Source organism: Plutella xylostella, chromosome 29 (assembly GCF_932276165.1).
Source record: "Plutella xylostella chromosome 29, ilPluXylo3.1, whole genome shotgun sequence".
Lineage (NCBI taxonomy): Eukaryota > Metazoa > Arthropoda > Insecta > Lepidoptera > Plutellidae > Plutella > Plutella xylostella.
The window spans coordinates 9,845,165-9,862,313 of NC_064009.1; the positions used below are offsets into that span (position 1 = coordinate 9,845,165).

At 37.1% G+C, this 17,149-nt stretch overlaps 1 protein-coding gene across 1 annotated transcript in view; it reads right to left on the reverse strand.

Annotated features, from left to right (window-relative positions):
• LOC105398540 (collagen alpha-1(XV) chain) overlaps positions 1 to 5,081 on the reverse strand; it is a 150,914-nt gene extending 145,833 nt beyond the window's left edge. Inside the window, exon 1 of the mRNA XM_048631690.1 lies at positions 4,649 to 5,081. Within this exon, the coding sequence (XP_048487647.1) occupies positions 4,649 to 4,680 (32 nt within the window). The 5' untranslated portion in view covers positions 4,681 to 5,081. The remainder of the gene's footprint in view (positions 1 to 4,648) is intronic.
• Between the last annotated feature and the right edge of the window lie 12,068 nt (positions 5,082 to 17,149).

The window sequence follows — 17,149 nt, forward strand, 5'->3', positions numbered from 1 at the left end:
AAAAATCTGTTGTTTATAAAACACCCACTCATAAGTGAATAATGACCGTAACAATAAAATTAATACGCATTTTGAGTTTATTCATATCTGTTGCATGTGTGTAGTTTATAATAAATTTTAAACAAAGAACACAAGCAATTAAATTTGGCGAATTCCATCAAAATAACTCAAACACGAGCACACTAACACAACTACCAGGAAATTGTCACGAGAAAAGTGTATCATGCGATTCTGAAAATCTAGAATACAGTTACAGAGTCGCAAGCACAAGTTTCGAACCTCCGTTAACGTTGTGTATCCTCAACTGTCACTGTCAAAATGTAAGACAAAGTTAGTTCCAAACAATTTATTCCTTCGTCATTGGTTCCAAAAGTGACATTCGTTTTTTCCATAATGTTAGGTGGAGTTTCACCAAACGCTAAGTAACGTATTTAGTAGCCAGTCATACGTCTGTTAGTCAGTACAAAATGTATTAAATTTGATTTAAATTATTTTAGCGTTTGATAAAAGTGACCCTTCGTGTAGATTCGAAAATAGTATCGAATCCGGTGCTCGCTGCACAGTACTCGTAGTATTAAGCGAAAAGTATGAAGCAGTTTGTGGGTTTTTCAACCCGATGGACTAACGTGACTATTTCAGACAGGGGGTTGTGGTTGAGGAAAGCATAGAATTTAAAGCTATAAAGACTTATTAACAATAGTCTAAAATACAGGGGGCTATTAATGTATCATCTCTAGAGTGTAATTTCGTTTACAATTAATGAAACTATGATTTATGAGTTCAAGTGATAAACATGAGTGAAGCGGTGGGACAAAATGTTAAATGATTTATCACTGCTAAGACTAAAGATAACACGTTATTTCAAGGCACAGCTATTTCACTCTCGCGAGATACTATGATGACACTTTCTGTTTAAAATAGAAGAAGGAATGTGATGATAACGATGATGTATAACAAATTATACTAAGGCCCTGTTTCACAATGTCTGGTTAGTGGCTACCTGTGAGATAAAATACATGCTGTCACTCTGTTATAATTTTTTGACAGTGACAGCATGTATTTTACCTCACAAGTAGCCACTAACCAGACATTGTGAAACAGGGCCTAAGCTAAGAAACCTTTAATCATAAATAAATTTCTAGAAAATATGAAGTTTAGGTATATAATTATGATATTTTCGGAACTATACATATACAATTTCATTCATAATATAGGTATTCTTTCCTAAGTATAAATAAAAGCACCGAAGATTTTTGTAAAACTACATAAATGTAGTTGCTTAGTTCAGTACATTAACCTTAAAGTTTATTTTCTACCAGGAATTCGCCACGACTAAATCGCCTTGAATGTCACGACCTACGCATTTACTTTATCTCTGGCCCGTCTATGCATGCCTGGTACATTTTAAAGTGTCTGCACCAAACATTTTAAAATTCTTAGTGAAAACACTTTTCTTTGATCTGTCTAGCTTGGGGTCGGATGGCCGTGTGTGAGATGTGCCCCCATATTAATTATTATTATTAGTCACAAAAACATATGAAGCCATATAGCATAGTTATAGTTATAGTTATAGAAAAGGGGAGGGAAACCAGTGCCCATTCGCCACTGCGACCTAAAAGATCTATTGTGACTCCCCTTGCCGAGTCAAATCTCACTCTCCAGGCCCAGGTCTTTTATAAACCTAAAGCCATATAGCATACTGCAGGACAAAGGCTTCGTTCTACGTTAGAGTCACTTCTTCGTTAGAGGGCTATCTCCACGCTTTGCCGTTAGGTTGGAGATATCACATAACACAAGCATTAAACATACATCACATGAAAACGAATGATTAAATTTGGTCAAAGTACAGCGAAAGTGGTTATATGAGTATGAGAAAGACCAAGAGGATGCAATGTGGTGCTCCTTATTTTGAAATTAATTAATATTTTATAATGTGACGTACTAAATCAAGTCATATATTTCCCTCAATCGTTCTTCACCAATAATAACCGAAACGAAAGCTCACACACACAGCTTTCATGAAAGTATAATAAGTTTGAAACTAGTTTTCATCTGAAGCAGTCTAATCGCCTTATAATATGAATTCTCAGCTATTCCAGAGCTCACGTAATTTTCTTCCAGAAGCTTCCGCGAAATTTAATTCTAAAATCCGGACTAGCTTAAAGTTTATACTAGTAGTTAGTTTTTTGTTTTTGTGCATTGCTTGTGTTTATTACCAGCCAAGATAAGTAAGTATATCCACTGTTGGGTCACTATCATGAAATGCTTTAATTCTTTGTCTTCGGCCTTCCTCTATGCAAAACGCTTTAAATTCTATCAAAAGAACCTGTAGATGTTCAGACCTACATTGACGGTGATATATTTTTTTAATTAAAAAAGTTTTTTTTAATTTATTTCTTACGTACAGTAACAGTGTGTTAGAAATAAATACATTTTCTTTCTTTCTTTCAATGCATTAGCGATATCATGTCGTCTTAAACATATTTATAGCGTGTAGATCTCATAAATAAATAAAAGAAACATAGTATTGATTGGGGTGTCACAAACATTCGAAATAACTAATAAATTTAAGCCATTAATTATAATAAATTATTTTAATAAATATCCATTTTCTGACTCAATAATTATACATCGAACCACACGTGATAACCACAAAACTGATAAAACAATAGTAGGTTAGGTCTTAGGTCAGCATCGGAAACCTAGGTGTAGGCACTATACTGTATCTGTATACCTACTATCTGTAATTAGTTAATAATTATGCTCGTTAAATCTATTACACTAGCTGCGATTACGTCCAATTACGTATTTAAGTAACTATGTATATGAGTATACATTCAACCCATCATTGATCTCTCTGTTAATAAATAAGAAGGTTTTTTTATACAAAAAATCAACCTAACGTAAAAAAAAATATCCTGTTCATCATTACTACTTTTTTACCAATATGCCATTAATACCCCAGTAAAATATAAATTTTACAAAAATATAAATAAATATGTGGGGACATATCACACACGGCCATCCGGCCCCAAGCTAGGCCGAGCCTGTGATATGGGTATCGGACAGCTGATATATCTACACAGATACATAATTTAAATAAATATTAACACCCAAGACCCGAGTACAAAATATATCTGTCCTTAAACAAAATATATTTTGTTGCCCCAACCGGGAATCGAACCCGGGACCTTCGGCATAGCAGTCAGAGTCACTAACCACTACACCATTCGGTCGTGATATAAGTATGCGATATTTTCATAAAAAGCGCTTTAAAATTGGTGTAACATGCATTTCCCACAATGCTGATGTCTACAACAGTCTGTTCTCAGCTATCCTCAACCCGCCACTACCTTCCATTATTAGGACCTGCAAAGTACGTTCAACCTAAAGAAAAATAATTAACTGCTAGAGTTGCTAGACAATCGATCAACTCCTCGTCCTCGATTCTTAATCTTAGCTCCATCCAGGTATATTTTCTAGATATCCTTATTCCTGGTTGACGGTAATAGCCTATAATGACTCGATGCCGTGGGAATGTAGGCATATGCTTTGAGCGTAAAGCAGGAAAGCTTTCTGCCTTAAGGTAAGCGTCCACATATCGGTCCACGTATCGCACCAAACGAATTTTCATATAGAAAGGTAGGTATGGAGAAACGGTGTAGGCAATGCCGATGAAGTGGACGCACTTGTGCACAAAGAATACTCAATGCAATGCGTCCGTTTCGTACGATGCCGAAAGGTTGACGTTTACCTTTAGGGCCTATTCAGACTTTATGCGGTTTTCTATTGGTCCACTCTTTACGGGGCAACCTGTACAGTGTACAATGCTAAAAGCCAGTCAAACTGAGGTAAGAGGTTAAGGGGTATTTATTAAATACAATATTATATAAGTATCTTCTTTGTTCACATAATTAATATGACTTTACTAAGGTAGCAAATATATTAAATAGTCCATTAACATATTATATAGGTACTTCTTTTAGTGCATCATTCGAATATTATGATAACATATAATTATAGGTGCTATAAAAATACGACGACCGAATGGCGTAGTGGTTAGTGACCCTGACTACTGAGCCGAAGGTCCCGGGTTCGATTCCCGGCTGGGGCAGATATTTGTTTAATCACAGATATTTTATCTCGGGTCTTGGATGTGCCGGTGAAATGGCAATAGGCCCGCCCCCTATTACATTGGGACTAACATAACATAGTATAACTTCGCCCTGTAAAATAGTGCGAAATAACAACTTAAATACCCAGTTTAACAAGTAAGTAGATAAATAGTTGAAAACAGAACGATCCATTGTGCCATAATAATGCAGGTCGGTAAAATGCTTTCCTGAAAATGCCCTGTGAAAACGGCAGGTGTTATTATGAATTAATGCTCCCAGTTTACATTATACGTTTCCTACCTAGGGCTTGTTTGTACGCAGATACCTACCTACATCTGCGGGTATATATTGTTGACATTTACCCGCGCATGCGCTCAAGAGGCTACTGAATAAAATAAACAGAATCCTTCCAGGACAATCATTATGCCGCTCGCATATTAAAGTAGCTGAAAAGCAGCTACCGTGCTAGAATAAAGAATTTATTGACGCTAAATATAGTTATCCTAGTATTAATCTGTGATTCAATAACTTACCAAAACATCTCCATAGCCGGATTAAGCCTCATCTTTAACCCAGAATCCAGCTAGATAAGCCTCCGTTTACACACACATCGCTAACACAAAAACAACGCAGCAAATCTTATCAAAACAAAACACTCTCACAGCGCATCCAAGAGGCGGCCCATTTCGGGCGCGGTGTGAATTATCGAACCGGCTTTTGAACTGTCAAAATCACATGTGAGTCGAACGCAGTTTTCGCGCTCATTCGGCGGAGCGCATGGCGTCCCACGCTACATGCGGCCGGCGGACTGGCCTCCCACAACGTTTGCGAAGAACTAAACGTAAACGCAAGTTGCCGAGCCACCACGTGGCGGGAAGCTCCGCGGCTCCCTTCCATCCACTCAACACGAACTAAAACCACCTTTCCAACTTCCGTGTAAAGCGCAATTTCGTTTGAGCTTTCACTCTCTATCAGGAGAGATGAGCCAGAATATGGAACGTAGCACACAGAGTATTTCCGTACGTTTCGAGTGTGCGTAAGTTGGTTTCGATGCGTGTATCGACATTTTTTTTTTATCGGAAGTGACAATGCATTTTTATTGGTCAAAATGCGTTATTGATTTTAATTTAATAACATTCAAAATGCCTACCTCTAGTTGCCTCGTTTAAAGATGAAGTAGACAACGATATTGTTTTTTTTAAGTATTTTTGTTGATTAGATACTTGACAACATTACCATTTAGGTACCTATTCAAAAAAAGATTGCATGGCTTAAGTAAGCGTTTTGAGTACGAAATTCAGCGTATCGCGCAATACCGTAGTGTGGGACACAGGAAACTTTATCAAGGAATTTGCATCGAGAGCGACGCAAAAAAATTAGTCCATTGTGCCGGCTGATATTGGAAAAGTTCTGGATGCTGTTGCAATTTTTTTCCTTTGTCTTGTTGTACTTTTAAAGGATTATTTCAATCTTGGAAAGACGGTGTTTAATTTTATTCCCCCCTGCATTGTTGGCGAAACAACTCGCATAATTAAAATTGTTCTCTGCATTTTTTTTCTTTCAGACAACATTGAACATTGTTTACAGAGCGCGATATTAAATATTGGAGTCAGCGGAAAATGTATACTTTGGATGGTTGATCTTGAGAGATCAGGAGGAAACAATTAAGTGTTATTATTGTATTGTGAAATTGCGTGGGATATTCCATGGCGAAGTTATCTGTCATATTCATTCATGCTATAGGTTGCAGTCGTAGATAGAACAGAATATTTTTTAGCATTATTTGGTACTTGCCTAAAAAAATTGTAAGATAAAGGTATAATTTTAGCAACATAAGTAAGTAATCAAGATTTTTCCTACAAGAACAAAAATGCCTCTCTATTTTGCTAACACTGTTTAGAGTTTCGAAAAACGGACTATATTTCCCTTAAAAATTATAATTACAAAGCTTTAAGCTCATATCGTTAGGGAACACAAAATCAATGTACTTTACATTGTACAAACATAAACAAAGCAGAATTACGAATATGACCCCTATTTAGAAGGAGTTCAGTTTCATTAGCATAGAAGTGAGAAAACAATAACAGGTTCTAACCAATGACAAGCCAACGACTGCTGTTTACGAATATCTACTTAGTAGTACTAATTGGCGATATACGGGGTGTTTAAAAATTTATATAGTATCCGGGTATCTCAGGGGGTCATTTTGAACAAATTTTGTTCAACGACTTATGAAAATGTCGCAATAAAAACAAACCAACACGTAATTAATAAGATCCAGAGTCATTTTATATTGGCTTCACGAAAGTTATTGCATAGTTGATAGGTACATAATCCTAATCCTCACTAATATTATAAATGCGAAAGTAACTGTGTCTGTCTGTCTGTCTGTTACTCTTTCACGCCAAAAGTACTGAACGGATTTGAATGAAATTTGGTATACATACACTAACATACAGGTCTAGACCCTGGGAAAGAACATAGGCTACTTTTTATCCCGGAATTCCCACAGGAAAACTTTTTAAGGCGAAGCGAAGCGCGCGGGAACAGCTAAATATTTATAAGTACATGGATTACATAGGGTAGGTACATGGAAAACTAGTCAACTTCAAACCGCAACCACAACTATAACATAATATGACGACTAATGAGTTGACAAACGATGATCTTTCGCATATATGCTTACCTAATGATTGCGTACTCAGATTAACGATGTACAAACAAGATGGAGCGTTAAGGCAAAAAAAACGTCTCGACGAATAACACCCACTTCTACATCATCATCATCATCAGCCTATAGCAGTCCACTGCCAAAGCGCGCAGCCCACACTATGTTTGCCTCTATTCGTCACTTCTACCACTGTGCTTTTATTTTGAACTAGCTGTTCCCGCGCGCTTCGCTTCGCCTTAAAAAGTTTTCCCGTGGGAATTCCGGGATAAAAAGTAGCCTATGTTCTTTCCCAGGGTCTAGACCGTATGTATACCAAATTTCATTCAAATCCGTTCAGTAGTTTTGGCGTGAAAGAGTAACAGACAGACAGACAGACAGACAGACAGACACAGTTACTTTCGCATTTATAATATTAGTTAGGATTAGGTACCTAGTTCCGTTAGAAGATCTGTGATGTTATTTACTAGTACAAAAGTTGTCATTAGGTTGAATTTGAAACGGTCTGACAGTAAACCAAATGCGGTCAGTTTTTTGCTTTGTCTTGTATGCGACGAACCATCTAGTTTTAATATTGTTTATCTAAGATTGCGTGTATTGAAGACAATAACCAGTATATGGATCGATGAAGCATTAAATGAGAATTTAGACTTGAGTGTGCTAAAAATAACAGTCACTGTTAAAATGTCTAGTTATAGGGATGTAAAATGCTTTAGAAAAGTGCTTGGCTAGTAAACGGGAAATAAATCCAATTAAACTACCAATTCTGTTGCTTGTGTATTTATTTATTTAATTCTTTATTGCACAAATATTAGAAATAAATGTACAAAAGGAGGGCATCACCATTTAACACCATTTAAAGGTTTTATTTTTTCCAGTATTCGTTAAACTAACAAATGGTTTGTAAATCGACACGAAACATATGAATTTAGTATCTTTGTGTCACTCAATATGTCGATATTTTGTATGTCTGGTTCCGACTTACACAGATAACCTATCAATATTGTAAATCCCGTACGTATGTATAAAACTTACAAAGATTTAGATTTATAAATACCTACGGTGAATTACAATATAGATAAATAGTGTGACTGTGTGACTAAGCAAAACATTATTCCAATGTGAATTTTGAATTTTAACGTACACGGAAGCAGTTGCACAAAAAAAAAACTGGAAAGAATTTTCAACTAAACAAAGCAATCTCTGATGCCTGAAAAGTAAGAATTTCAGGTGCTTTCCACCTGGTGAGCGCTAAATGCTTCTCCAATTAGCAGGTTTCAGAAGGGCTACTTTTGCTTGGCAAAATACGGACCAGACTGCGTTAACCACGACTCTATCTCGTTGCATTAAACGTGACGATTGCATGACATCTCTCCAAAACTTAGTATTTCGTCAAGCAAGTGTAGTCCTACTGAAGCAGCTAATTACGGGGTTGATTGCCTTGCCTGTGCCGTGCCGGGTGACTTGTCGTGCAAGCTGCCAATATACCGTAGCTTGGTGCCGACTGAATGTTTGTAGGATAATCTGTTTAAATTGTATTGTTAATTATGTGCCTAGGTAGAGTTCTGACCATCGGTCTTTTGTGAAAATACATCACTAGCAATGATTTATTTTTTTTAATTTTATAGTACTTCCTAGGTACCTACTGCTAGCAGGGTGGCATTATAAAAAATGACTAAAAAGTTAATAAGTCATTAAAATGTACACTATGCTTTTAATTTTATATGCGCTCCATGCCATGCGTAGTAAATATCCCTATACTTGTGCAACGGAAATGATTGAAGCCATAAAATGGTGTGTCTGCAATTAGCAATTAAATTTTATCGCTCTTCGTACACTATCTCCTTTATAATGTATTGAAATAACTATTTCTTATGGTTTCGTTTTAGTATAATAATAAAAAAAAATAGCTTTTCTAATAGGTATATGATTTAATACGTGAATTGTACTTAGAATAATAATTATGTTCAGCAGTCATTATTAGGTATGTCAGTTTTATTAAGATACTTAATGATTTCTTTCAAATTGAAAAAATCCTGTGAAAGCTTTACCTGTGAAATAAAAATATACTAACACCGAATATATGACTGTATTCTCCACATTCGCAATCCGATTATAACGCCCGAATACCTCAAAAATCTGCAGCAACACTCAAACATAAGCCGTTCACAGTGTGAATTTTAAGCCACTTTTCCGCCTCTTAGCCACCGTATGAGCCTAAAGCGATGCCCACCCAAATAAATTTAATAGGCAACAAAGTTGTTTGTTCGGCGTGAAATTGGGCGTCATCCGAGCTATTTACGAACGAAGCCCACCGCAAACCATAAAGTCTGGCTTCCTTACCCTGTAAGCCAACAAACATGGACCAACTATTACTGAACCATCGACCGAAGCGACGTTCCTTTTCTATGACTTTAAATACTAAGGCCAAGAAGGGCGGGGAAGGCCAGCGTAAACTGGTTATGCCATCGATGGCAGCGTTCGGAAGACCTTGCGAAATAAACACTGATAACGCCGCATGCATCGTCCAACAAGAGGCTTTAGTGTTCAATTTAAAACGACTTGAAGTGAATTTTATGGGCGTATGCCTGGATTTAAGATTGTGCTGATAGATAGGCGCTTTCATAATGAATGCTGTTAGGATGGTGGGCTTGTCGTTAATATTGGTTTAGTGTCTTCAAGTGAATGAGTTTTCGTTTCGATTAAGTAAATATTTTTGATTCTGCCACAAAAACAATACATTTTCAACAGTATACGGTAACCATTTTTTTTAATATAAAAAGTAGATAAAAAGAAGAAAAAACATACGAATTTCAAAGTCTACATCTGACATAAAAAACATTAAAAAACGACTGTAAGTTTACGTATCTTATTTTGCGAAAACAGTCCATAAGGCATTGCTCGACTACAATCGCACTTCACTGCTAACCCAGTCACAAAATAGGAAGCTTTTTTACCTTAAATTTTCTTTGTTTAGTCTCTACCCGTCCGCATGTCGCTCTCGTAACTAGGCCAACACTATTACGGTCACAAACTCACAACGACCGTACAGTTGCGGGTCCGTAAAATTTACGATCAGTATTAATTTAGTGACGATCCGACGTTCCGTCATCCATAATAATTGGTGTCGCTCCGCCGCCACCGCCGTCGATGTGTCACTCGGCAACAGGAGAATGTCATGCAGTGTGAAGTGCGTACCACGGACAAATCTAAACGGCTTATCATCATCACAACCCATCACGTCCCCACTGCTGGGGCACGGATCTCCTTCCAATGAAGGAATAGGCCTATAATACCATCACGCAAATAGTGCAAATTGGTGAACCGGTTAATTTATTTAAAATGTATCGGAAATTGATAATGATGATGATGATAATGAACAAGCAATAAACATCAGCCATCATTGAGGAATACCCCAAATCTTAGCAAGTTGCAATCATTATCCCCAACGAAAGAGTGCAAATTTTTCATAGAGAAAAATAATAATCAAAATCAGTATGGCGAGAAAAATATGGCTGTGGCAATACTGTATCACCACTGTTTTTCCACATGAAGCTGCCATGGGTCTCCCTCTGTTTGATGACGCAGCCTCGCTCATTTCCCGTCACACTCGACACATATCATTGTCTTTCACATAGCTTTATTAAAATTATTTTTGACAGAGCCTCGCTTATTACAATCGAGTGGGACGACGCGAACCTTTTGATGAGAATTTTGAAATAAAGCCCTATTCTGGCGCTTTTGTAAATAGGTAATCTTTAGGTTGGTTTTTTATTATATAAAAAAAAAAAAAACACGCACTCACGCCTTGTACTACAGTACTCCCTTGCGGGGTAGGCAGAGGTGCATTGCTGCACCCACTTTTCGCCAGAGTGTTATGTTAGTCCCAATGTAGTAGGGGGCGGGCCTATTGCCATTTTACGGGCACATCCAAGACCCGAGAACAAATATCTGTGTTTAAACAAATATCTGCCCCAGCCGGGAATCGAACCCGGGACCATCGGCTCAGTAGTCAGGTCACTAACCACTACGCCATTCGGTCGTCTCTCTTTTTATTATATTTTTATTGTAAAAGTCGAATCGCCTTCCCGAGCTATGTAACAATATATTCTAAAAACGAAACATTTTGGTAGACAGTTATACAGTTCTTCAAATGACACTGGTAGTTCAATAAATATAACAATCTATGAAAAGTTCACAACATTGACATGTAAAAAAGTACCCTCTTAACACACAAAATAACTGGAAAGTAAGTATATTTTTGCGAAAACAATTTTAAATCCACTAGGCCGGATTTCCCTTTAGATCAATGTCTCTCCTCGCCTTTATGACTAGGGATTCAGGTAAAGATAGGATCTGTATTCAAATCTCACAAGACGTGACTTGGATATAGTCATGCGGAGTGGATTACAAAATGAAAAGATCTTCTACAGAAGCAGGTAGGTATTTCCATTTTCCAATTGCTAACATAGTTCGTACGCCTTTGAGTTTTCGAGGTGTGGAATACAAAAACATAGCTAGAGTGTACAGCGGGTGCGAAAAATAAACTGATAATCGATACATTTTTGTCAATTAACTACCTACTTACTTTTTTATGCGATCTTCAACATTCCCGAGCAATAAAAAAGCTCCAACTACAAAACGGCCTCAATTTTTTATAATATTTCATTTAAAAATGAACACAATATTTACGTTTTTCGTCGTTAATATTGTAATGTGCTGTTTTGCTTTTTAGTTTACTTAAGAGTAATTTGGCTAGTGTATTTTACAAATTGTATTCTATTTTAAATGCATTTCGTAAAAAATACAACGACAAACATACAGTTCGTTTTCCGAACAAAAAATGCACAAGAGAAATGCATCAAACATATTTGTCACGCAGCTTCCATAAAACAATTTAATTGGCACTTCTGCATTTTTTAAATAAAAGCATCGGAATTGCCATGTCACAGGGTAATGGGTGCCGCGCGAGCCCGGCGCATACTAAAACAGGGTAAATGTGATATGTTGTGTACATTTCTAGGACTAACAATAAAATATGTTGGTATAATATCTATCTATGTACATATCTGTGTGGGTATATCAGCTGTCCGATACTCATAATACAGGGCCATCCGTCCCCAAACTAGGTAAGTTTGGGGACGGATGGCCGTGTGCGAGATGTCCAAATAGTATTATTATATTAAACTGAGCTGAAATTAAGGAGATGTGTAAAAAAGTTCCAATGAAAAGGTCCACGTACAAAAACATCGCCCACTCTCAGAATAGAATAGAATAGTTGCATAGAATAGAATAGTTACATTGACAGTATGACAAGCTACTAATGAACTGGTCGTACCAACATACATTATACATACCCGAGCTAGAGTGATTACCTGCGTAAGTAAATAGTTGCACCACGATATGGTGAAATAGGTATCATTACTACCATCCCCACATTCACACCTCACCCACGCCGTTGAAGGTTACTTTCCGGGACGCTGCTGGGGGCTCACTCTCTAAATCTACGAACGCACGGACAAATAAAAACACAACATATAAGTTTGTTTGTCGATTTAGACAGTAACCCTGCACTAATCGCGACTCAACCTCGTTGTATAAATGGAGGCTTGATCTAGCATGACAAAAGGTAGATGTCATGCAATCAGTACTACTGTGAGTATGCCATAAGGGCAAAAAACGACGGTATAGTCTTCAAACTTAATTTTACGCAAGGTAAAGTCCCACAACTCTCACATTACGGCACTCGTTCGTTTTTATCAAGCTAGAGAAACCCTTGTATCCCGCGAAATAACGCAATTTGCGTCACATAGCCTAACGCGCGACAGCTCAAAGAAGACAGCTGTTTTGTTCTCAGGATATGAGACGGCTTTGTGATTAGAAGACAAATTAAATGGCGTCTTGACAGAGGCGCCGACGGTATATTGAAATTGTTCTACTCTGGAGGTCGTGTTTAGTAAAATTAGGGCGAAACCTACCGTACCAGTGGATGAGAGAAATCATCTTACTCCCGGAAAGTTATACGTTTTATTTTGTATTGTTTGATTTAATTCGATAAACGCAAAAACTTCAAATGTTAGAGGTTTCAGTAGCGGTTTCACAATGGCTTTTTCTGTTACTGTTTAATTTATATAAATTAGACGCTCTATAGTGTCAACATTATTTTAACCTGAGAAATACTTATGTTAAAACCTTGGCACGTAGATACCAATCCTATCACTTCTGGGAGGGACGTCCATACTGTAGAACCTAAAATATTAAAATTATACATATGCATACTTACTAAATGTTGTGGAAATAGCTTACTAAATGGTATGGAAAATGGAAAACTTACTATCCTATCCCTTCTTGACTTCAGCAATGCTTTTAATACTGTCAATTTCGACATATTGCTGGGGATTCTTCGTTCTCTCAACATATCTCCAACGGTGATTGGCTGGTTTCAAAGTTACTTGCACGGGCGCCAGCAACGCATCCGTATCGATGATTCATTTTCTAAATGGTGCAGTACCTCAGCTGGCGTACCGCAAGGTGGCGTGTTGTCCCCCCTCCTGTTTGCTATCTTCATTAATAGTATTTCTGAAAATTTGTCTTCTTCCTACCACCTTTATGCAGATGATCTTCAGATCTACACACATGCAGTTCCTTCTGATCTACCTCAGGCTATTTCACTAACTAACAGTGACTTGAACAACATATCCGACTGGAGCAAACGACATGGACTTAGAGTGAATCCTACTAAAACTCAAGTCATCATATTAGGCAGTTCTAGACTCTTGTGCAATGTAGACCTTGTTCATCTCCCTTCAGTGATTTTTGATAATGTCCAGATACAATTTGCGAGTACGGTCAAAAACCTGGGAATCTTCATCGACAAACACTTGACTTGGGGACCACAAATTGAATCAGTCAGCCGAAAAGTGTTTGGCTCAGCTGCTTCGCTTAGGAGATTGCGTAATTTCCTTCCTACATCCACTAAGATTGCGCTTTCTCAATCTCTATTATTACCGATTCTTGACTACGCCGACGCCAGCTATCTCGATCTCACCGAGGAGCAACTTAATAGGCTTGAGCGACTTCAAAACTTTTGTATACGGTTTATATTTGGTTTACGAAAATATGACCATATTTCCGAATATCGTATAAAACTCAAGTGGCTCCCTATTCGCCTTCGACGGAATACTCATATCTTAACGCTTCTCTACAACATACTGTTTAACCCGGCATCCCCTCAATATTTAAAAGAGCGTTTTCAGTTTCGGCACTGCTCACACGATCGCACACTTCGGTCTGCTCAGAACTTGCGACTGCTAGTTCCGCCGCACAAAACTGACTTCTACGGTGACTCCTTTACGACGAAATCAGTGGTTCTCTGGAATGCTCTTCCTGAAGAAATTAGACGTGCACCATCTGTGGCCTCTTTCAAAGAAAGGGTCAAATTGCACTACCTACAGTCACTGACTAACTAGTTGAATATAATATTATGTAATGTGTATTATTTATGTAAGTATATTATAGGTATATATATATATATAATATATATAGTTATTAGATATTTATTTGTTGTTTTATTTATTTATTTATTTAGTGTATGTACTGTTTAAGTAGTATATATTTTGTGTATATATATACTTGCACCACAACTACCTCACAATCATATAGACTTACTCTCTTCCATCCAAAGGTTGTCTGGTAGAGATTGCTATAAGCAATAAGGCCGCCTTTTTGTACTGTTTTATTTTTAAGTTTTGTTTTTTGTAATTTTTATTCTTGGTGCAAATAAAGTGTTTTGTATTGTATTGTATTGTAAATGTTTGACAGAAGATAATCAAGTTTACTGCGCCATAAAAACGAATTAATTCATAACATTTATTAAATAATCGAATCATCAATCAAATTCTATGCGCTTGTTCCAAGAGCCCGTTGGCCCGAATGTAAATGACCATACAATGACCGTTAAATTTTATTAGACTCATACATCATTCAGTAGTAGGCGTCAATTAATCTAATATTCTCTCAATTCATCTCATAAGAAAGTTCTTAAAACTAACGATGTGTGGGAACATCGAATTGTATCAACGTAAAGTTCAAATTTAACTTTATGGGCAGTCAGCAACGGACAACGAATGTGACTGGCTAACGCTCACAGGCACAAACGAACTTGGATTAACCTGATAGTACGGATGAATAAATGTAAGTACTCAGAAGATAGGAAAATAAATCGACAAGCAACAGAAAAATGGGTATGAAAAATTACAATATGCTACATTGTACAAATGGTTGTGAAATCGACAAAAATTGAGTTTGCATTGAATTTCACTCAAAGGTCAATTTACACATGGCATAATTTAAAAGTTCAAAGCAAATAGTTGGAGTTGACGCATGTGAGATCGTATGGACCGTGACGGATATTCCAAACAAACACAAATAAACTACGCTTGGAATCCTCTCCATGGGTAGGTATTTAAAACTTATTTATACGTGAGAGTTTAACTAAATGCAGACATCTTCCACTCTGTGACTATATTCGTCCGATACTCGGACCCATCACATCCGTGTCAATCAATGCATGCTCGTATGAAACAGAGAAGACAGAACTTATATTTTTACTTCTTACCTCTATACGTTGATTGAAATCGATTTGTATCAGTAGTGCTGTAAGGTTTAATAAAAATGCTAAGTGTGTTTAAGTATGTTTTTCTCTTCCATTTCAACGCGCTTAACATCTGAACTGCAAGTTGAAGTCGCAGTGTGTTAGCTATATTTCTGTAGGAATCAATAGCATATTGGGCGAGACGACATCTCGGGTGGAGACCACAAACAGCCACACGTATTGTGGGACGCTTTCAACCTCGAATGATGAATTTAGACATAAAATATAGTCAGTGTTGCTTGCGATAATTTGACAAACAAAATAGGTCCGCAGGATCTTGAAATTCAAATATTTTTAAAACCGTCCAGCCATAAATATGAACATAAATAATACTGATAATTACATTAAAGAGGGCATAACAAGAAGGTACCATGTTTTTGTAACGTTTCCAATTCAATTGAAAACTCCATAAAAATCTGCAAATCAGAATTACGAAAATGAATTCCAATAACATTTATGCATGATCTATTTGACCAAAATAGACAAATCAGTCACAGTGTTTTATATAATTGGTCATTAGCTAGTTAAATTTTACCATGCACAGTAAGTACGGCTAAAAATAGCAGTGATTCTGATTAACAAGTTAATCGGTCTTGCCTTAATTGGCTCTGTAAGCTTGCTAATCGTTGGGGCAGTAATCAAAGAATCATACATCTCTATTAAACATTCAAGAATGACCCGTTACTCTACTTCGTGTTCACGAATACGGTTTAGTACCATATTTATTATTAAGGAGTTATTAACGGTATGTACCTATCTAGATAAATCCGAAACGCTAAGTTTGTCTTAGCAAGTCCTATAAATAAAATATACTTACTTAGATGAAATATAGAAGGTGTCATACATTCTACTTTAAGTAATATAAAATTTAACATTCATTAGGAAACAAGGATCGTGAATTACTAATCTCTATATTTTCTTCCATATCTACTCTACTCGTCAAGAAAATGGAGCCGCAACTCGCAATCTGATCGTATTCGATCGTCCGGAGTGCGGTCCCAGCGCATATTCTGGGTGGAAAGACAATCTTAGTCTGGAATAGCTTTTGCTCGCAAAATTCGCTTCACCTGAAATTCTTTATTCTCCATCTACATCATACTATGACTACATGGTATGGAGAAAAGTGGCTTCCCGCGCATCTGTATGTGATTTTTTTAATAGATATAGTTTTTAGATTTGATCAAAATATTTACTTTTTCAGTTGGTAATATTCTGATGCGCTGTTAAATATGTACTTCAATATTTTTTAACAGCGCATACGAAGACGGCGCCATTAAGCTAAGACTAGCCGTCTTCTTATGCGCTGTTATCGTCGCAGTAATTTGGTGCTCTTGTCACTGGAACTTTTTCAGTGCTCGTGACTTCAATAGTGCAAACTGACAGAGAAAGAGAAGTAAGCTGGTTTTTTTACGTTTACCGGTGCCGGGCGACGGGCGCCGGCGGGGAGGCAGGCCGAGGCGGAGATGGCGGGACGACCTACTGGACAAATTTGATAGTAACTGGGCTGAGGGTGCACAGGATCCAGGATCGAAGGGTGTGGTAGGAAAAAGGGGAGGCCTTAGCCCAGCAGTGGGAAACCAAATAGGATATTTAAAAAAAAACGTTGCTAGTCATGTTCATTGAACGTGAGTGTATTATATCACTTATTTATCATACTCAGTAGTTGATCTAGATTGTATCTTAGAAACTTAAAACTGTGTACCATGTTTTGAT